This window comes from Myxine glutinosa, chromosome 10 (genome assembly GCF_964187855.1).
Source record: "Myxine glutinosa chromosome 10, kmMyxGlut1.1, whole genome shotgun sequence".
Lineage (NCBI taxonomy): Eukaryota > Metazoa > Chordata > Myxini > Myxiniformes > Myxinidae > Myxine > Myxine glutinosa.
Genome location: NC_136270.1, coordinates 130797732 through 130821138, shown reverse-complemented (window position 1 = coordinate 130821138; position 23407 = coordinate 130797732). Strand labels below are relative to the sequence as shown.

Genomic DNA, 23407 nt, shown 5'->3' with positions numbered 1-23407 from the left:
CCACATACATTTCCCCTGGTTCCTGGGTTACCCCTAACCCGTCTATCTCCCCCACCGACATCCGATCGCCTTGATTGTCCATGGCGCGATCTCAAAATTCGGGTTTTATAAAACACAATTTCGGCAGCTCGTAATTTTGACCAAAATTTTTTTTTTTTAAATTTGGGCCTAACAAATTTAGTCCCGGGTCCGAATCCGACTCCTCGACACCAATTGTTACGGTACTAACACAATTGGTGTCCAAAATTTGGGCTAAATAAATTTAGTCCCAGGTTCGAATCCCACCTCCTGACTACCAATTGTTACGGACACGGTTTTTGGATGTTATTTTACCGAGCGGTGGTGTATTTAACCGCGTCCGAACAGTTACTCCCCGATTAGAACCCGATTCCAACCGAACGTTGACTAATCGCGCTACAGATATTCAATTGGGAAACCTCTAAAGCGACCGAAAGAGAAGAAGAGAGAAGAAAGACAGAGTTTGGAGGAAGAACAGATTTATTATACACACACAAGCAATATTTTAGAGCGACCAATATTATTTACAGCAATAGATGGAAAAGAGCAGTCACACAGTGCATTGTTAACTTATTCTATTTCATTTACTTAATCCCCAAGACAAACGAGTAGGACAGGACGTTCACACTCACACGGTGGATATTGCAGGCAGGTAATGGCTCGAGGTTGATTGCTTGAGAGGAAGGCAAGGTCGGAGGCAGCAGCTTTCAACCCCTCGCGGTTTTGGCGGGAAAACCTCCGTCGCGTATCCGCGGCCGTCACGCGCTGGCTCGGCACACCTGCTCCTCTTCCTGGGGTGGAGCCGTCTCCCTCCGTTCAGCGCGTCTCTCCAACGACAGGGGATATTGCAGGCAGGTAGGTAGGGCTTGCGGTGGATTGCGCTCCTCTTCCAGGTCATCCCCCAGCGTATCTCTCAAGGCCTCTCTCCAAAGCAGTTCCTTACATTCGCTTTTATCACCTCCGGCGGAATTAAGCCGCCGGCTCCGAGGGCACGCCTACCGGGTCACTCACCGCGGTGTTGATTGGCTGTTAGGGCCGGTTCACTCCTGCCCTCTTCTGACGAGGTGGAGACACGCCTTTCTTCTCCAACCTTACCTCGTGGCCAATGGTGGTTGAAGAGAAAAACCGACCAAAATGCGGAAGGCAAATGGAAGGGAGGTTTTGGGGAAATTGGAAGGGCCTACGCTTATTTTGTTTGATACAATGCAAAGTCAATCTAGTGGAAAACACATACTTAGCCTACATGGAATAAGGAAATACACTATTTAAAAGATATATCGTGACCTGCGTGTATGTTCTATGAAATTAATTAGGAGGACGGCTGCAACCATTATTTACATTACCAGGATGTTACCATACCAAAACCATACTCTTCACATCCGTTACCCTTCCTCCAAAATTGTTACACTCCTCAAAACCCGTTACACTTCTCAAAACCCGTTACACTTCTCAAAATCGTTACAATATATTGTCGCCTCTACCCTGTAGTGAAGACCTCAGGGCGATGGATGGCCAAAACAAGCTTTAACTCCGGGGCGTATACCCCAACCTATGGTGGTGGTATCTCTTTGGCGTGCGGTGGGAGGGATACCGAGGTCCTTACCTGCATGGACGGACGCTGCGGGGGTTTATCCGAACCCACGAACAAATAAACGTACAAAACAGGCACGAGAAAGATTTGCAATAAATAATGGGTTAAATGAAAATAATACAGGCAATAAAAATGAATGCACGGTAAACTAAAATTCCTAAATGAGGGGCCCTCCATACGGACTCATATACAGACACAGGGAGAAATAAAATAAAAGAGAATGGTGTGGTGAGGTGGCCGATACTCATCCTGATCCAACGAGGACAAGTGCGGATGGTCCCCGAGTCTCCGCGAGGGAGCGCACAAGATGGCGTGAATCGCCACAAGGCACCCTGAGCCGTGAAGCGGCCGCAACCCGTCCTCCTCCTCCAGTGGTTCCACACTGCACAAAGCTCCCCTCGCGATACCGACTCTATCCCAAACCGCTCTTGCCCAGCCTTTTCTTTCACAAGCGCACACAAGCCAGGAAAATGCAACCGCCAGAGGGAGAGCAATATGTGACCATCCGCCATGCAGCCAGCACCAGAAAGAGGGAAAATGGCAGGATGTTTGCTTTTTCTTCCTCCGTTCTCGAAGGTTCTCTCTGATGTCACGCTTGCTCCAATCACCACGCACGATTCAATCACCCCATTGCCCCTCAACCAATCCTCATTTGGGGCGTGACCTCACAGACATTCTTGATGCCCATCAATAATGTTCGGCTGGGCAGAGTCGTAATGTCTGGGTACTGTCGGCGATTATGGTGGTTGTAATTATGTGCCGATTGCATGGCTGGCCGAGTGAGTGTTATAAGAACAAAGGGAAAAATCACAAGGGCAATTATACACAGGGGATTATTCTTAAGCCCTACCTAATTAGCATAGCTCCACCCCTTGTATGGAGACACAAAAACGCTTACACGGACATTCGGCCTAACGGGTTCCCTACTTAGTTACAGGAAGGTGGTCTTCTTCCTCTTCTTCTTCTTATTCTTCGTCTTTGCGTCATCGGAGCATTCTAAACCTACACAATTATATCTGGACTAAGTAAGGTATTTCGTTACCTACCCCCCACACACGTAACAATATATATATATACATATACACATAATCGGAAGAAATTAAATAAGTTACGGACGTAGCTTCAGGTACTTCTGGCCAAATAGGCCTTCTTCTCAGTCTTCTTCAAGTTCAACGAGAGCTGCTACGTCCATAACTTATTTAATTTCTTCCGATATAATTGAATTATCGCAAATGAGGCACCCTGCTCGTATTGTGGACTTTCCGCCATTTCTCACAGTTATACATATAAATATATATATTCCTTATACTCGTATATGGCGGAAAGAGCACAAGCTTTGGTGGAAGCCGGTAGCCATATCCATATCCATATCCGCATCTGCTCCATTATAGAATTGTAGTGCGGTGCTATGCGCACGACTTGTCTTGCCAATGAAGGAAGCAACAACGGACGTAATCAAAAGAGTCTTTATTCTAAAGATCACACTATAGCACTGCCGTGCTTGGGGCTGTGTGCCCCGTGTATATCCCGAGGCCACGCCTACCCCTCGGGCGTGGCCGACACCCTCCTGGTGCGCGGAATGATGTCATCGCATCAGCAAGCCATCGTGTCCGCCACACGCGCCCCCCCCAGAATTCCCGCGCACCTGAAGGGTCAGTTTGCGGGGCAAACGGATGACCCGGCCGAAGCGCCCTCTGGTGGCTGGCGGCGTCTGGGATGCCGGGATGCCACCGGCTGCCCCTGGGATGGGTGCGGGCCGGGGGGCGGCGTGCCGGCGGGGTTGGGTGGTGCCGGGGGTCCGCCCACCGGGGGGCGGCCCCGAGGCGGGGGCTGAGCCACTGGCGGGGGGTGGTCCACGTCGAGGTGGGCCGGTTTGAGGTGCTCCACTGAAACGCGGTCAGGAGTACCGCCGATGTCCAGGGTGAAGTGCTTCGCCCCGGTCTCCAGCACGCGGAAGGGCCCGTCGTACGGGGGCCGCAGCGGTGTCCGGTGGGCGTAGTGTCGGACGAACACGTACTCCGCCGTGCGAAGCTCCGGGGCGACGTGCGTTGGCGGGTGCCCGTGGTGCGCCGTCGGCACCGGGGCGAACCTCTGGGCGGTCTCCTGCAGCGCGGAGCGCTGCTGCGCCGCGGACCATGGTGCCGTGGAGTCGGGGAGGAACTCGCCCGGCACCCGCAGCGGTTGTCCGAAGACCAACTCCGCCGGGGATGCGTGCAGGTCGTCCTTGGGCGCCGTCCGGAGGCCCAGCAGGACCCAGGGCAGCCTGTCGACCCAGCCGCCGTCGCAGAGGGTGGCCCGGAGCGCGGCCTTTAAGGAGTGGTGGAACCGCTCGCACAGGCCGTTGGCCTGGGGGTGATAGGCCGTGGTACGGTGCAGCTGGACACCGAGCCCCCGCGCGACCGCCCGCCAGAGCTCTGAGGTGAACTGGGGGCCGCGGTCGGACGAGATGTCCGAGGGGGCGCCGAACCGGGCAACCCAGGTGGCGATGAACGCCTGCACGACGTCCGCCGCCGTCGTCGCCGCCAAAGGCACGGCCTCCGGCCACCGGGTGGTGCGGTCCACCATGGTGAGGACGTGGGTGAAACCCCACGAGGGGGGGCAGAGGTCCAACCAAGTCCACGTGAATGTGGTCGAACCGACGTTCGGGCACCGTAAACGGGGCCAACGGGGCCTGGGTGTGGCGGTGAACCTTCGCGCGCTGGCACGCGAGGCACGTCCTGGTCCAATCGCGGACGACCTTCCCGGAGGCCATGCCAGACGAACTTGTCGGCGACCAGCCTCTGGGAGGCCTTCGTGCCCGGGTGGGACAGGCCGTGGATGGCGTCAAAAACCCGGCGCTCCAGCCCACGGGCACGATGGGGCGAGGCCGCCCGAGGGAGACGTCGCACAGGAGGGCCGTGCCCGCGCCGTCGAACGGCACCTCGGTGACACGGAGGCCCGTGACGGTGGTCCGCAAGGCCTGGACGTCGGGGTCGGTGGTCTGGTCCGTCGCCATCCGGGCATAGTCGATGCCGAGGTGGACCGCGTGGGCGACGGACCGGGAAAGGCAATCCGCCACCGGGTTGTCCTTCCCCGTGACGTGCCGGATGTCCGTCGTGTACTCGGACACGGCCGAGAGGTGACGCTGCTGCCGGGCCGACCACGGCTCGGCGACCTTGGCCATCGCGAAGACCAGGGGCTTGTGGTCGACGAAGGCCGTGAACGAACGGCCCTCGAGCAGATGGCGAAAGTGCCTGACCGCCAGGTGAAGTCCCAGCAACTCGCGGTCGAAGGTACTGTACCGGCGTTCGTGCCGGCGAAGCTGCCGGCTGAAAAACGCCAGCGGTTGCCAAGCTCCACGCACCCATTGCTCGTGCACCGCGCCCACCGCGTAGTCCGACGCGTCGGTGGTGAGGGCGATCGGTGCATCGGGCGCCGGGTGCGCGAGCATGGTGGCGTTAACCAGGGCGAGCTTCGCGCCCGCGAACGCCGCGTCCATCTGCTCGGTCCAAACGACGTCACCTTTGCCCGGCTTCCCCCAGAGGGCCTCGTGCAGGGGGCGCAGGAGCTGGGCGATGCGGGGCAGGAAACGGTGGTAAAAGTTTACCATGCCCAAGAACTCCTGGAGCCCCTTGATCGTGCGGGGGTGCGGAAACCCCTTGACCGCCTCCACCTTTGCTGGTAAGGGGATGGCCCCGTGCCTGGTGACGCGGTGCCCCAAAAAGTCGATCTCGACGACGCCGAACCGGCACTTGGCTGGGTTCACGATCAGGCCATGCTGGCCCAGGCGTTCGAAGAGCATGCGGAGATGGCGGAGGTGCTCTTCACGGGACGCGCTTGCGACGAGGATGTCGTCCAGGTAGACAGACGAAATCCAGGTCGCGCAAGGCGCTGTCCATCAGACGTTGGAACGCCTGAGCCACATTCTTCAAACCGAAGGGCATCCGAAGGAATTCAAAGAGGCCGAATGGCGTAATGACGGCCGTCTTCAGGATGTCCTCCGACCTGACGGGGACCTGGTGGTAGCCGTGTATGAGGTCCACCTTGGAGAAGCAGGACATGTTCGCCAACCGGGCGGAAAGGTCCTGGATGTGGGGGACCGGGTAACGGTCGGGGGTGGTGGCATCGTTGAGGCGGCGGTAGTCCCCGCACGGCCGCCATCCCCCGCCAGGCTTCGGCACGATGTGTAGCTGCGACGCCCAAGCACTCTTGGAGCGCCGCACGATGCCCATCTGCTCCAGCGTAGCGAACTCCGCTCTCGCCACCGTGAGCTTCGTCAGTTCGAGGCGGCGGGCCCGGGCGTAGACCGGTGGCCCGACGGTGGGTATGTGATGTTCCACCCCATGCTTGACAGCCACCGCCGAGAAGGTGGGCCGCGTGAGGGCCGGGAAGTTGGCGAGGAGGCGGGTGAACTCATCCGCTGCCGGGAGGGTACAAACCAACCTCGCCGGGACCGAACCGCTCAGCAAGCAGCTTGGCGAGCCGCTCGGTGAGCCGCTCAGTGAGCCGCTCAACGAGCTGCTCAGCACGCAAGCAAGCGAGCTGAACGTTTCAGCCTGGACGAGGCGTCTGTTCTGTACGTCTACCAACAACCCGTTTGCACAGAGGAAGTCCGCACCGAGCAATGCTATGGGCACGCTGGCGGTTACAAACGTCCACGTGAAGCGTTGCCCTCCGAACCGCAGGGAGAGGCAGCGCTTCCCGAACGTTTGTATGGGTGTTCCGTTGGCTGCAAGCAATGCGGGGCCCCGGCCCGCGGTGTGCTTGTCGGACGTAGAGGCAGGGATAACGCTCACCTGTGCACCCGTGTCGCATAGGAAGCGGCGCCCGGACAAGGTGTCCGTTATAAAAAGAAGGCTGCCGGAATGGCCGACGCTCAGGGCCGCTACCGGGCGCCGGCTTGGCAGTTTCCCAACTTGCTGAACGAGCACGGCGGGCGACAACTCCTCGCCTTGTGGCCAAACCTGGCGTGGAAATAGCACCAGGTTTGTGGTGAAGGCGGAGGCTGCGGTTTCCACGGTGGTGGTGGGCGGGGCGTGGCGGCGGCCACGCGGTGTGCATCAGCCTCGGGATCCACAAGGTGTGGTGCATCAGCATCAGCATCAGCCCCGTGATCCGCGACGGCCGCACCGAAGCTCGCCGCATGTCACACGCCGCGAAAAACCTGTCGGCCTCGACGGCCAGCGCGCGGGGCTCCTTTATCTTGCAACCGGCCAACGCGAGGCGTACCTGGGCCGGTAGCTGGCGTAAAAAGAGCGCCCGGAATAGAAAATCCGGTGCTTTGTCCCCCAGGAGCGACAGCATATGGTCCATTCGGACCGATGGTCGCGTGTCGCCGAGGTCGGGAAGGTCCAGGAGACGGTCGGCCCGTTCGTCCTCTGTGAGGCCAAACGTGGCGATGAGGCGACGCTTGAGCGCCTCGTATCTGTGGTCGGCCGGTGGGTTCCGCAGGACGGACACGACGCGGGCGGCTGTGTACAGATTGTGTGTACAGCTGTGTACAGCCCGAGGGCGGCGATGACGTGGAAGTCGCGCGTCTCGTCCGCCGTTATGCCACGAAGCCGAAACTGGGCTTCTGCCTGCATAAACCATATCTCCGCCTGAGCTTCCCAAAACTCGGGGAGTTTCACCGCGACCGCGTTGCTGCTCATCATGGCGCGTTCTGTAGTTCAGCGTCGGCTGAACTAGTCGAGGTCACCAATGTAGTGCGGTGCTATGCGCACAACTTGTCTTGCCAATGAAGGAAGCAACAACGGACGTAATCGAAAGAGTCTTTATTCTAAGGATCACACTATAGCACTGCCGTGCTCGGGGCTGTGTGCCCCGTGTATATCCCGAGGCCACGCCTACCCCTCGGGCGTGGCCGACACCCTCCTGGTGCGCGGAATGATGTCATCGCGCCAGCGAGCCATCGTGTCCGCCACAGAATGATGATTTATCGGTGACAATTTCCTGAGCACTCACATTAACATAATAACTCACACAATGACTCTCTGGCACTGTAAAATTACATGCATGTTATGGATGTTAATATCGACAGCCAATGAACATGGACTTTATTGCTCCTTGTTTTAGTATCCACGATCGGTCGTTCTCAGTGGTGCTAGTTAGGCCTACCACTGATTGAAACAGTCTGTGTTTTTATCAAGTAACAAAGTACACATCACATTCAAATCGAAACAAGACCGGACACTAGTGGCTCAGGATGAGGTTACTCCGAAGCCAAACAACATGAAATGTAGGGAGAATGAATAAAGAGCAATGGTAAAGATGGAGGAATGAACCAGCGATGGATTTATTTCACGAGGACACCACAAAGCGACAAATATCACGACACATGTGTACTGTGGTGGCACAGGTATGTCACACCACTTTAACGAGTGCATCACAAGCATGTGAACGTTTGTCGAAGCATCATGGCCAAACATTTTAGTATATCAGGGCCTAAGTCATGACAGCCGTTTAGGGAAAACCACACAGTGATGTTTGTAATATGTGTTCACACCTTGCCGTAGGCTCCTGAAAGTGAAGCGATGATCCCTCCAATGAAGAGAGCCATGCAGAAAGCAAAGAGGTAACCACCCCACGAGGTGATATCAACCTGATGGTTAAATGGATGAATCATAGTAACAAGTAAACTATTAGCAATCAAACTTTAGATATACACGAGGTCGATCAAACGTACACACGAGGTCAATCAAACACACGAGGTCAATCTGTACACGTGAGGTCAATCCGTACACGTGAGGTCAGTCGCACACACGAGGTCAATCCGTACACACGAGGTCAGTCGCACACACGAGGTCAATCTGTACACACGAGGTCAGTCGCACACACGAGGTCAATCCGTACCCACGAGGTCAATCGAACACATGAGGTCAATCCGTACACACGAGGTCAGTCGCACACACGAGGTCAATCCGTACTGACGAGGTCAATCCGTACTGACGAGGTCAACCGTACACATGAGGTCAATCCATACACATGAGGTCAATCCGTACACGCGAGGTCAATCCGTACACGTGAGGTCAATCCGTACACACGAGGTCAATAGGTACATGTGAGGTCAATCCGTACACGTGAGGTCAATCCGTACACGTGAGGTCAATCCGTACACACGAGGTCAATCCGTACTGACGAGGTCAATCGTACACATGAGGTCAATCATACACACGAGGGCAATCCATACACACGAGGTCAATCCATACACGTGAGGTCAATCCGTACACGCAAGGTCAACCCATACACACGAGGTCAATCTGTACACATGAGGTCAACCCATACACACGAGGTGAATCCGTACACACGCGGTCAATCCGTACACGTGACTCCGTACAAACCCACTTACTCATGCTACAGTGCATTCAGAAAGTATTCAGACCCCTTCACTTTTTTCACATTTTGTGATGTTGCAGCCTTTTGCTGAAATCGTTTAAATTCATTTTTTCCCTCATCAATCTCCACTCAATACCCCATAATGACAAAGAGAAAACAGAATTTTAGAAAGTTTTGCAAATTTATTAAAAATAAAAAACTGAAATATCACATTTACATAAGTATTCAGACCCTTTGCTATGACACTTGATATTTAGCTCAGGTGCCTCCCATTTCTCTTGATCATCTTTGAGATGTTTCCACACCTTGATTGGAGTTCACCTGTGGTAAATTCAATTGATCGGACATGATTTGGAAAGGCACACACCTGTCTATATAAGGTCTCACAGCTGACGATGCATATCAGAGCAAAAACCAAGCCATGAGGTCGAAGGAACTGCCTGCAGAGCTCAGAGACAGGATTGTGTCGAGGCACAGATCTGGGGAAGCCTACAAAAAAATTCTGCTGCATTGAAGGTTCCCAAGAGCACAGTGGCCTCCATAATTCTTAAATGGAAGAAGTTTGGAACAACCAGGACTCTTCCTAGAGCTGGCCGCCCGGCCAAACTGAGCAATCGGGGGAGAAGGGCCTTGGTAAGAGAGGTGACCAAGAACCCGATGGTCACTCTGGCTGAGCTCCAGAGATCCTGTGTGGAGATGGGAGAAACTTCCAGAAGGACAACCATCACTGCAACACTCCACCGATCTGGGCTTTATGGCAGAATGGCCAGACGGAAGCCTCTCCTCAGTGAAAGACACATGAAAGCCCGCTTGGAGTTTTCAAAAAAGCACCTAAAGGACTCTCAGACTGTGAGAAACAAGATTCTGTGTGGATGATGCACCCTGCTAGTGGCTCAGTTGTGGTGGCAAAGTGGCAAAGTTGTTTGTTATAAAACATGAATTTTCCTTGAATAGCAAACATGGGTCCATTGTACCAAATCATATGTACCATCAAACATTGGCACCCATGTGATAGGACTAATGGCCTTTTTCCCCATGGTCAGTTAACATAAGAGGAATAAAAATATAAAACAAATAATCACATGATGCAACAAGTGAATCCTCTTGGATTGCGCTGAGGTTCGGGCATGGAATTTCTAGGAGGAAGTATAATTTGTATGCAATGAAAGTACATGTAATATGGGATCGAGTAAGCTTCACCAGTGCGCGTGCGCGAATTTACGTCACGTCGGCAGCGAGAAGGCGTTCCCCAACACGAACCAATCAGGAACTGCCACGCCCACTTATATGATCTCAGAATTCCTGTGACAGGAATTTGCGTTACACTGGCTGGAAGTCATTCGCTAGAGGCGCTTCCTCAGCGCCAATCACCAGTGCGCGTGCGCGAATTTACGTCACGTCGGCAGCGAGAAGGCGTTCCCCAACACGAACCAATCAGGAACTGCCACGCCCACTTATATGATCTCAGAATTCCTGTGACAGGAATTAGCGTTACACTGGCTGGAAGTCAATCGCTAAAGGCGCTTCCTCAGCGCCAATAAAAGATGTTAAATGGAAGATTCATTGTGGACAGCAGCCTACCTTGGTCTGAAAACAGAAGAGAGTGATCGCAGCCACCACCAGGGCCGTGATGCCCACACTCAAGAGAACAGCTTGACTGTTGTGGAAGCTGTGAATAGAAGTCCAGAAAGTGGCAAAACCATGAAATATGGTGGTTCAATGCAAACAAAAATTAGAAAGTAGAATTTGATATGAACGTGTCGATGGATATGCCCGCGACCACGTTACATGTCAACCCGATGTTAGACATCTCAATTAAACTCAATGATCTCAATTAAACATGAAAAATTAACGGTTCCTTTATTTATTTATTTTTGTATACAGAATCGAGGCTTGTGTAAGAGCGAACACATTAAACATGAAAACATGCACAGACACATAAAACATGCAATGAAGGGAGCGGGAGGCAAGATTGAGAGGGGAGCACAGTGGAGAACAGGGAAGTCAGTAGATCTGTGGAAGAGAGAGGGCTTGGGGAGAGGGGGGAAGGGTACACGTTATAAAGCAAATGAACACTACTAGGAAGTTCAGGAAACGAAGTCGCAGATTGAAAGAGGTGGATTTGAGGTGAATTAGCGGGGGTAGAAAGGATCAAGGATTTGGATGGGGGAAGATAAGAGATGGTGGTGAACAGCTGTTTTAAAGACCTGGAGGGTGGAGTGGGATTGAAGAGAGTGAGGGAGTTTGTTCCAGAGTGGGAGAAAAGAGGAATGAAGGAGTGAAGGTGAGCAGAGAGTCTTGATTTTGGCAGTTTAACCATAAGAGGGTTGCAGGCAGATCTTGTACGACCTGCAGGATTATTTGGGGGACGGAGCCCAGAGAGAGCTGGGGGGGCAAGGCCGGAGAGGAGTCGGTAGAAGACGGAAAGACCACCAACCTGCCTGCGGTGAGTGAGTGAAAGGCCCTCGGAGTTAGCTTCATCGCGGGAGATTCCAATTTGAAAGGGAGGGTTAGGGGGAGTTATGAGAAGTTTTGAACGATAAATGAAATTCGAGCATCAAAAACAAACTGCGTTTGTTGACATTTTCAAGTCAGACATACGTTAGAAAACTTTTGAGGATGGGTGGAATAAAGGTGAGTTCAGAGATTGGAGAAAGGAAGGACTGTAAGAGAATGATTTTTTTTTTGTCGGAATGATTCAAAGAGCGATTTGAAGACAGCCTTTTGAAAAGGAAGAAGACCGAGTTGTAATAGAAGAGAGAACACAACACGGGAGAAGGAAGTTTCAACATTTTAAAACAAAACCGTGGTATTTACTGAAATGAGGACAGGGATGCTGAGGAGGATGATTAATGCAGACAGGTTCACAAGGAAGAACAGATGGATTGGAAATAATAAGCCAGGAGGAGTGGAGAAGGAAGGAACGTGTAGGTGTATATAAACACTTTGTTAGTATGGGAGGAGGGACCTTTGTTAGTACGGGAGGAGGGACCTTTGTTAGTATGGGAGGAGGGACCTTTGTTAGTATGGGAGGAGGGACCTTTGTTAGTGCGGGAGGAGGGACCTTTGTTAGTACGGGAGGAGGGACCTTTGTTAGTATGGGAGGAGGAACCTTTGTTAGTACGGGAGGAGGGACCTTTGTTAGTGCGGGAGGAGGGACCTTTGTTAGTATGGGAGGAGGGACCTTTGTTAGTATGGGAGGAGGGACCTTTGTTAGTGCGGGAGGAGGGACCTTTGTTAGTATGGGAGGAGGGACCTTTGTTAGTATGGGAGGAGGAACCTTTGTTAGTACGGGAGGAGGGACCTTTGTTAGTACGGGAGGAGGGACCTTTGTTAGTATGGGAGGAGGAACCTTTGTTAGTACGGGAGGAGGGACCTTTGTTAGTATGGGAGGGGGGACCTTTGTTAGTATGGGAGGAGGGACCTTTGTTAGTATGGGAGGAGGGACCTTTGTTAGTATGGGAGGAGGAACCTTTGTTAGTACGGGAGGAGGGACCTTTGTTAGTGCGGGAGGGGGGACCTTTGTTAGTATGGGAGGAGGGACCTTTGTTAGTATGGGAGGAGGAACCTTTGTTAGTACGGGAGGAGGGACCTTTGTTAGTACGGGAGGAGGGACCTTTGTTAGTATGGGAGGAGGAACCTTTGTTAGTACGGGAGGAGGGACCTTTGTTAGTATGGGAGGGGGGACCTTTGTTAGTATGGGAGGAGGGACCTTTGTTAGTATGGGAGGAGGGACCTTTGTTAGTATGGGAGGAGGAACCTTTGTTAGTGCAGGAGGAGGGACCTTTGTTAGTACGGGAGGAGGGACCTTTGTTAGTACGGGAGGAGGGACCTTTGTTAGTACGGGAGGAGGGACCTTTGTTAGTACGGGAGGAGGAATCTCCTTTTAATTGTCTTTATTAAAAAATGTATTTGTTGAAGTTTAGGTGAAAGCAGATTTGTGCGAAAAAAGAGAAAAGTTGAAAGATCGTGAAGGAGTGTGGTGAATTATTTCACAAACACAACGGGGATAGAAAAGTGAAATCGGTTGGAGAAGATGGAGTTGGAGGAAAGAGGATGGGAGGGGAAAAACAGCACGTGCTTCGGGAAGTGAGGAGGGGGATGATGTGAGGAGAAATTAATTGCTTTTTTAATGGGTTTTGTTTTGTATTTGAGACATTAAACTTCGGGTATAACGTTTGGAGGAAGTAAGGGGTGAAAATAAAAGGTGGTAAGGAGAAAGGATTTTTAACTACGAAAGGATTAAGCTAAGATTGATCCCCTCGTGTAGTGTCAAAGCTTCCCACTATCGTCAGCTGCTGTTGAAGCTTTTGAAAGTCTCAAGGACATCGCCAACTCCATTGCAATGGCGATCGACGACACTGTTCCTTTCGTAGTTAAACCGACACTTGCGATCACGCCATTTGCCACAATACTTAATCAGTCTGGAAGGCCTGTTGCATTCTTCTTGAGAACTCTTTCTGGTAGTGATCAAACACTTGCCAGTGGACAAGGAAGCGTATGCGATCGTGAAAACACCGCGTAAACGGAGGCATTTTCTGATGGGAAATAACTTTCACCTTGTTACTGACCGATCCCATCCGGATGTACAGTCACGTGATAAAAGTAAGTACACCCCATGTAAAGTTTTGACTTTTTCAACATATTTCAACATCCAGCTATTTGATCTTCATTTCCACAATATTGATAGATAAAGGTGATATAATATAACAAATATCATGAAACATTTACATTTTGTAGTCCATTGTATAATTTAAATAAACATAAATGCAAATTTCGCAGGTGGAAAAAGTAAGTACACCCTTGGCTCTAATAGGTGGTATTGCCCCCTTTGGCAGAAACAACCTCAAGTAGGCGTTTCTTATAACTGTCTAGCAGTCTCTGACATCGACTGGGTGAAATTTTTGCCCACTCCTCCATGCAGAATTCTTTCAGCTGTGCGATGTTTCAGGGGTTTCTTGCATGCACAGCTCGTTTCAAATCCCCCCACAACATCTCGATGGGATTTCGATCCGGGCTTTGACTTGGCCATTCCAGAACCCTCCATTTCTTTCTTTTCAGCCATTCCTTGGTGAATTTACTGGTATGTTTAGGGTCATTGTCATGTTGCAAGGTCCACCTTCGGTTGAGCTTCAATTTTCCGACAGATGGCCTCACATTATCCTCAAGCACCCTCTGGTACAATGAAGAATTCATAGTGGATTCTATGATGTTGAGCTGCCCAGGCCCTGATGCAGCAAAGCTGCCCCAAACCATAATATTTCCACCACCATGCTTTACAGTTGGTATCAGGTTCTTGTGGTCAAATGCTCTTTGATTTTCGCCAAACATGTCTTCTGGTACTGTGGCCAAATAGCTCTACCTTTGACTCATCTGTCCAGAGCACATTGTTCCAGAAGTGCTGGTCTTTGCCTGGGTGTTCATTGGCAAACTTTAGTCATGCCCTGATGTTCTTTCTGGACAGCAAAGGTTTCCTCCTGGCACACCTCCCATGTAGTTCAAATTTGTGCAGCCTCTTTCTAATGGTAGACTCGTGCACTTTGACATCAACAGTGGCAAGAGCTACCTGGAGGTCCCGTGATGACATTCTGGGGTTCTTAGAGACTTCTTTCAGCCTCTTGCGGTCTGCTCTCGGGCTGAACCTGCTGGGGCGGCCTGCCCTGAACAAGTTGGCAGTTGTTTGGAATCTTCTCCACTTGTAGATGATCTTCCGCACAGTCGAATGATTGATTCCAAATTGTTTGGAGATCCTTTTAAATCCCTTCCCAGACTCGTAGGCATCTATAACCTTCTTTCTGAAGGCCTCAGAGAGCTCTTTTGATCTGGGCATGGTGACGACGCACACTTCAACAACAAAGAGCAAACCAAACTAAATGTCTGAGGTTTAAATAAGACAGGTTCCTCCAAGATCCTCTCTGACGATGTTCTAATCATTTGCACCTGAGCTGGTGCACCTGAGTCTAATTTTAGGTATTTGAAGTAGTGATAAATGTAGGGGTGTACTTACTTTTCTACATGCGAAATTTGCATTTATGTTTATTTAAATTATACAATGGACTACAAAATGTAAATGTTTCATGATATTTGTTATATTATATCACCTTTATCTATCAATATTGTTGAAATGAAGATCAAATAGCTGTATGTTGAAATATGTTGAAAAAGTCAAAACTTTACATGGGGTGTACTTACTTTTTCACGTGACTTTAACAAGGATGGGCCACTTTGTACGCTGTCAAAATCTATCCTTTTCCATCGAAGATATTAAAAAGATGAGTGCTTCTTGCCTGCTTTGTGATGAACTTAAAATAAGATTTTATAAGGCTACCTTGAATAGACTGACCAAAGCCACACTACATGGCCAAAAGTATGTGGACACCCGAACATCACACCCATATGTGCTCATCAAACATCTCATTCCAAAATCATGGGCATTAATATGGAGTTGGTGCCCCCTTTTCTGCTATAGCAGCCTCCACTCTTCGGGGAAGGCTTTCCACTAGATGTTGGAAAATTGCTGTGGGAATTTGCTTCCATTCAGCCACAAGAGCATTAGTGAGGTGGGGCACTGATGTTGGGCGATTAGGCTAGCTCGCAGTCAGCATTCCAATTCATCTCAAAGGTGTTCGATGGGGTTGAGGTCAGGGCTCTGTGCAGGCCACTCAAGTTCTTCCACACCGATCTCAACAAACCATTTCTGTATGGACTTCGCTTTGTGCACGGGGGAACTGTCATGCTGAAACAGGAAAAGGCTTTCCCCAAACTGTTGCCACAAATTTGGAAGCACACAATCGTCTAGAATGTCATTGTATGCTGTAGCGTTAAGATTTCGCTTCGCTTTCGCTTCACGATTTCGCTTTCCACCAAACAGTGATGACTCCATATACATCTCGCTGTCTGATAATATGGACCAACTTCTATCACTAAAGACCCTCCTGTTCAACACTGCATTCAACATTCAACCCACAGCATTTAACCCCTGACTATCTCTTCTCCTTCTCCCTCCTTTTGCTTTAAATATTTCCCTATTGATTCTTGTCTTTTTGCAATTGTTGTTTTCATGTATTGTTATGCATTATGTTTTCCACTCTGTCAAAGTGCCTTTGGGCTTCTGGAAAAGCGCTATACAAAATAAATGAATTATTATTATTATTATTATTACCCATCCCAACTCTCTCTTCCTCATATGTGGTGATTTCAATTGTCACCATGCCAGTTGGCTGGGTGTGGGTACCTCTCTCACCAGCCATGGCTCTTCAGCAAAGGACTTCTGCGACTCACTGGGACTGACACAATCTGTCAATTTCCCGACCCGGATCTCAGTCAACGGAGCATCTTCTCTTCTGGACTTGGTTATGACTAACATCCCTGAAAATGTCTGCTGCTCTTCTTCTGCTCCAATCGGCTCATCTGATCATGTGCTTGTCAAAGTGGACATCTCTCTGACCATTCTCAGAGAGCCTCCTCAGCGTAGACGAGTCTGGCATTTCACTCAGGCCAACTGGCACTGTCTTCAAGCAGCCATCAATCATCTGGACTGGTCTCCCATCTCTCCCGCCTCTGACATCAACTCATCCTGGGAATTCTTTCAAAGTAAATTGCTCTCTCTCATGCACAGATTTATCCCATCTCATCTTCAGTTGTCATACCCTTCCTCCCGTCCATGGTACACGGAATCTTGTGGTGAGGCTGTTGCCCTGAAACAACTTGCTTTCGTCTCCTGGAAAGCAAATCCAATGGAAGGAAATCTCATTTCCTTTCACAAAGCCCGAAACAAGTGTGTGTCTACCCTCAGGAGAGCCAGGAAACAATATCTCACCGTTCTCAAGACCGAACTCTCTTATCTGTCTCCCTCTACCAAATCCTGGTGGCGTCTGGTCAAATCTGTTTCTGGTGTTTGTTCCCCCTCCATCCCCTCCCTCACCTCAAACGGCTTAACGGCTGACTCCGCACGTGAAAAAGCTGAATGCCTCAACTCTGTGTTTGCCTCTAAATCTTGTGTCCCAAACCCATCCCTCTCTGTACCCACCGTACCCAGTCGTACCCAGCTGCTCCTGGACTCTGTGTCCTTTCCTCCTGACAAGGTGGAAAAGTTTCTGTCAACCCTCGACTCTGATTCTGCAACTGGTCCTGACGACATCAGCCCACGGGTCCTAAAATCATGTTATTCCGCTCTTTCACTCCCTCTTTCTGTTCTCTTCACCCTCTCTTTTGCTGAAGGTCATCTGCCATCTGCTTGGAAATCAGCCAACATCACCGCTTTGCACAAAAAAGGTGCAAAAACAGATCCTAGCAACTACAGACCAATCAGCCTTCTCCCAATTATCAGCAAAGTCATGGAATCCATCATTGCTTCAGATATGAAATCTTTCCTCTTCTCCAATGGCTTGATCTCTGATCATCAATTTGGTTTCAGACCTGGTCACTCTACTCTGGACATGCTGCTTCTGCTTTCTCAACAATGGATGGAGGTCCTCAACGCCAAACAGGAAATTAGAGCTGTCTCCCTTGACATTTCACATGCCTTCGATACGGTCTGGCACCCTGCTCTGCTCACCAAACTCTCCTCCTTTGGTATCCATGGAAATCTCCACGCATGGCTGGCGGACTTCCTCTCTGGTCGTAGTCAACGTGTGGCCCTGAATGCGTTTCTCTCATCTCCTCTTACTGTTCAGGCTGGAGTTCCCCAAGGTAGTGTTCTGGGCCCTGTGCTTTTTCTGGTCTTCATCAATGATCTCTCTCTCTTGAAAATCCTCTCTATCTCTTTGCTGACGACTCTACTCTCTGTCGCTCCATTCCTCATCCCTCAGATCGGCAGTCTGCAGCCTCCTCACTCTCTGCAGACCTGGACAAAATCACAGACTGGGCAAACAAATGGAACATGTCTTTCAATCCTGATAAATCTCACACTCTTACGATCTCTCTCCGAAAAGACCGACTGGACAACCCTCCCATCCACTTTCTGAATAATCCTCTCCAAGAAGTTCTGTCACTCAAGCTTTTGGGTCTCACTATTTGCCATGATCTTTCCTGGGAAAACCACATTTCAAATCTGGCCTCCAAAGCCAGTCGCCGACTGGGCATCCTCCGTCGTGCGAAGTCCTTCCTTGGCACACCTGAGCTCCTCACCACATACAAGGCTTTCATCCGCAGCTCTATGGAATACTGCTCTCCCCTCTGGTCTGGTGCTCCTGCCTCACACCTAGCTCGTCTTCACGCTGTTGAAACCAAAGCGTTCAGAATCATTGGAATCTCCCGCGATGAAGCTAACTCCAAGGGCCTTTCACTCACTCACCGCAGGCAGGTTGGTGGTCTTTCCGTCTTCTACCGACTCCTCTCTGGCCTTGCCCCCCCAGCTCTCTCTGGGCTCTGTCCCACAAATATTCCTGCAGGTCGCACAAGATCTGCCTGCAACCCTCTTATGGTTAAACTGCCAAAATCAAGACTTTCTGCTCACCTTCACTCCTTCATTCCTCTTTTCTCCCGCCTCTGGAACAAACTCCCTCACTCTCTTCAATCCCACTCCACCCTCCAGGTCTTTAAAACAGCTGTTCACCACCATCTCTTATCCTCCCCCATCCAAAACCTTGATCTTTTCTACCCCCGCTAATTTCGGTCCCCTTGTGTTTTATATCTCTCTCCCCCCCCACCCCCCCCCCCTTCCCACGCCTCCTCCCCCCAAGCCCTCTCCCTCCCACACTTCTCCCTGCTCTCAAATGTTGTGGTTGTGTGCTTCCCCTTCTCTCCCCATCTTGTCTTCCGCTCCCTCTTTTTGTATATTTTGTTTGTCCGGTTGATTTGTTTGTGAAATAAATGTTAGCTCTCTCACGAGCCTCGATTCAGTATACAAAAAAAAACAAAAAAAAACAAAAAAAAAACTGGAACTAATGGGCCTCGCCCGAACAATTAAAAACAGCCACAGACCATTATTCCTCCTCCACCAAACTTTACAGTTGGCATTCGGGCAGGTAGCGTTCTCCTGGCATCCGCCAAACCCAGATTCGTCTGTCGGACTGCCAGATGGTGAAGCGCAATTCATCACTCCAGAGAACAAGTTTCCACTGCTCCAGAGTCCAATGGCGGCAAGTTTTACACCACTCCAGCCGACGCTTGGCATTGCGCATGGTGATCTTAGGCGTGTGTGTGGCTGCTCGACCATGGAAACCCATTTCATGAAGCTCCCGACGAACAGTTGTTGTGCTGACGTTGCTTCCAGAGGCAGTTTGGAACTCGGTAGTGAGTGTTGCAACCGAGGGCAGACGATTTTTACGCGCAACGCACTTCAGCACTCGGCGGTCCCGTTCTGTGATCTTGTGTGGCCTACCACTTCATGGATGACCTGTTGTTGCTCCTAGACATCTCCGCTTCACAATAACAACACTTACAGTTGACCGGGGCAGCTCTAGCAATGCAGAAATTTGACGAACTGATTTGTTGGAAAGGTGGCATCCTATGACGGTGCCATGTTGAAAGTCACTGAGCTCTTCAGTTCGGCCCATTCTACTGAAATGTTTGTCTATGGAGATTGCATGGCTGTGTGCTTGATTATATATACCTGTCAGCAATAGGGGTGGATGAAATAGCCGAATCCACTGATTAGAATGGGGGTCCGCATACTTTTGGCCATGTAGTGTACTTAAACATAGATAAAAATCGATTTTAAAGGACCTCTGCCATCGGTGACAAACAATCGCTACATACGTATTAACTGTTGATGAGTTTTCGAGGTTTCCCTTCGCTTTTCCATGTGCTGACGTGATTATGGCAACTGTCATAAAATGTCTCTGCCAACTGTTCACAATCTTTGGTATGCCTTATGTACATTCTGACCGGCTTTATGTCCGATGAACTCAAGTAGTTTCTACATGGCCATAGGATTGCCAACAGCCAAACTACTGCCTATAACTCCCAGGGAAATGGCCTATTGGAAGGATACAACGACATCATCTGGAAAGCTGTGACCTTGGCTCAGAAGTCATGAGAACTGATGACTGCACAGTGGGAGGCTGCCATCGCCAATCCACCAGCGGACATTCTACACCCACCTGGTTGGCTTCCCCTGGTGCCGTGCTCATGAAAAGACCAGTACACCAGAGAGAGCATGATCGAAGTGGAACTCATCGCCACAAACCTGGAATATGGTCACATCAGATTTCCTGATGGCAGCAAGACCACTGTCTCGGTATGACATTCCGCACCTCGAGGGGATGTTCCCCCTGTGCACATGACAGATAATACAATACCAATGGAACAACAACACACTGCAGGGCCCAACACTGGCGATGTAACACCGAGAACCCTCTTCATTAGACGCACGCAACCACCATTACCTGTCGATCTGAGCGCATCAGACATCCTCCTGAACATCTTTGAAAGTATTTGGTTGAATTTTAAAGGCGATTGTGATGAAACTCATTATGAATACTGTGTTAATGTACCATTTGTTATCTTATTGGGATTGTTCATGTTCATGTTTCAGGTATCGCTTTGTTTGAGTGAATTAAAGCCTTATTGAAGTCGGCTTGTTCCTATCCTACAAAAGCAACCTGGACCAAAGCCATAAAGACCATCAATCAATCAATCAATCAATCAATCAATCCGGATTTATTAGAATAAAAGAAAAAAAAAGAAAAAAGAAAAAAAAAGTATCTGACTGTTGTCCAAGGACTAATAATGTCAAGTTTACAATATAAATAATTTCACATAGTAACAAATACATTATACAGACAGAAATAGAAATCGATTATTATCTATTTGCATTGGTGAATCAATCAAAACAGAAGAAATTCATTTAAAAGGTGAAAATGCTTCGGTCAATATATGAATGTCAATAATTACATTCAAAATATCTCAATATTTGTATTACATAGCCTACACTGACTTTAAAATGGTTACCTTCGCAAAAGCGGAAGGTTATGTTTTGATCGCTGTGTATTTATTTGTATGTCTGTGTGTGTGTATGTTAATCGCATAACTCAAAAAGTATTCAACCGAATTGCATGAAATTTGGTGGGATGATTGGTTATTATACGGGACACATTTGATTAGATTTTGGGAAACAGATTTGCTCAAATTCTGACTATTTTTAACTCGATCGTATTTCACTCAAAGTTATGAGCGACTGAAGAAGAAGATGTCCATCCAGGACGTCATCACTATAACGCGATCTCCCGCGATCATTTCAACCTCAAAAAAAATTATAATTGCAGATTTGACAATAGATGAGGCATATTAACAAACGAATGAAACAGATTTGCTCAAATTCTGACTATTTTTAACTCGATCGTATTTCACTCAAAGTTATGCGCGACTGAAGAAGAAGATGTCCATCCAGGACGTCATCACAATAACGCAATCTCCCGCGATCATTTCAACCTCAAAAAAAATTATAATTGCAGATTTGTCAAGAGATGAGGCATATTAACAAACGAATGAAACAGATTTGCTCAAATTCTGACTATTTTTAACTCGATCGTATTTCACTCAAAGTTATGAGCGACTGAAGAAGAGGATGTCCATCCAAGACGTCATCACTATAACGCGATCTCCCGCAATCATTTCAACCTCAAATGAAATTCAAATTGCAGATTTGTCAATCGGGGAGGCATATTAACAGACGAATGAAACAGATTTGCTCAAATTCTGATTTTTAAAAATCGATCGCATTTCACATAAAGTTTGAGGTACTAAAGAAGAAGAAGATTCGTTTAGCTTCTCAGATAAAATAAATAATTCTGTCTGCAATTTCAGGTTAATTACCTTCGCCAAAGCGGAAGGTTATGTTTTGATCGCTGTGTATTTATTACCTTCGCAAAAGCGGAAGGTTATGTTTTGATCGCTGTGTATTTATTTGTATGTCTGTGTGTGTGTGTGTATGTTATTCGCATAACTCAAAAAGTATTCAACCGATTCGCATGAAATTTGGTGGGATGATAGGTTATTATCCGGGAACCATTTGATTAGATTTTGGAATCGATCGGGTCAAAGGTCAAGGTCAAGGTCATGAAAAGGTCAAAATCGTCTTTTTACCATAGCGCGGTCAATTTGTGTCCAATTTGTATGAAACTAATGCCAAAATGTTCAGAATTCAATGCCCAATCTTGTTTAATCTTAGATTACTGCTTCTCTCCCTCACATTTATAGTTTAATCTTAGATTACTGCATCTCTCCCTCACATTTATAGTTTAATCTTAGATTACTGCATCTCTCCCTCACATTTATAGTTACCTTCGCAAAAGCGGAAGGTTATGTTTTGATCGCTGTGTATTTATTTGTATGTCTGTGTGTGTGTGTGTGTGTATGTTATTCGCATAACTCAAAAAGTATTCAACCGAATTGCATGAAATTTGGTGGGATGATTGGTTATTATACGGGACACATTTGATTAGATTTTGGGAGCAATCGGGTCAAAGGTCAAGGTCAAGGTCACGAAAAGGTCAAAATCGTATTTTTACCATAGCGCGGTCAATTTTTATCCAATTGGCATGCAACTAATGCCAAAATGTTCAGAATTCAATGCCCGATCTTGTGATATACGACATGACCCAGTGAAGACATTACCCTTGTTAGCGGTTGGGGGTCAAAGGTCAGGGGGGTCACGACCTTGCAAAATGTGCGTTTTTTGTCATAACTCGGTCAATTCTTATCCGATTTGCATGAAATCAGCACCAAACTGTTGACTGTTCTGTTCCCTACACTCCCATGCCAAGTACAGAACAGTAGCTGCGGCGAAGGTATGCGCTCTACCGAGTGCCCGTTCTAGTTTAATATATAACATTACAAAAATTAAATATTCAATGAATTAATCAAAGTATTTCAAATTATGCATCTTATTTCAGTTATACAGGAAAAATGTATTTACTTTGTGTCAAATAGCACATGCTGTTAATAAGAATTAAAATCTTTCCAGATTATTACAGAAGAAGAAGAAGAACCACCTTTAGAGGCCATTTTTCCCCGCAGAGCAGGGGGTTGGCCTTTTTTGGGCACCATGGTCCCCTTTTTGAAGCAATGTTTTATGGCCGGATGCCCTTCCTGTCGCCAACCCTGTTAGTCGCCTCTTGTGACACACAGGGAATTACCAGTGAACTGGAACTCAATTTGCCGACCTCGGAAGGATGACAGGCTGAGTCAACCCCCCTGGCGTTAATTCAGCGATGACCGGGATTCGAACCCAGGATCCTAGGATCCCAAGCCGGCACCCTAACCGCTAAACCAACTCCAGATTATTACAGGAATTCGGAAAATCAACAAAGCAAAACAAAATAAATAAATTTAAAAAGTTAAAATACATTAATCATGCTCCCCAAATTATGCATTTTATTTCAATAATAAAGGAAAAATATATTTCGTTTGTATTAAATTACACATGCTGGTAATAAAAGTTGAAATCTTTCGAAATTATTGACGAAATGCAGAAAATCAAAACAAACAGAAAAAAATTCATTATGAAATTCAAATACATTAATCATGTTTTAACTGGAC

General features: G+C 48.7%; 2 protein-coding genes across 2 annotated transcripts in view; one reads left to right on the top strand and one right to left on the bottom strand.

The window, feature by feature from the left end:
• LOC137433773 (protein disulfide-isomerase A5) overlaps nt 1–23407 on the top strand; it is a 489740-nt gene that overhangs the window by 222792 nt on the left and 243541 nt on the right. The gene's annotated exons all lie outside the window — the stretch shown is intronic.
• Nucleotides 1–23407, bottom strand: part of LOC137433371 (protein lifeguard 3) — a 79563-nt gene that overhangs the window by 18780 nt on the left and 37376 nt on the right. The window contains exons 8-9 of the mRNA XM_068125698.2: nt 10505–10592; nt 8094–8189 (exon numbers count right to left, since the gene is read on the bottom strand). Of these exons, the coding sequence (XP_067981799.2) occupies nt 8094–8189; nt 10505–10592 (184 nt within the window). The remainder of the gene's footprint in view (nt 1–8093; nt 8190–10504; nt 10593–23407) is intronic.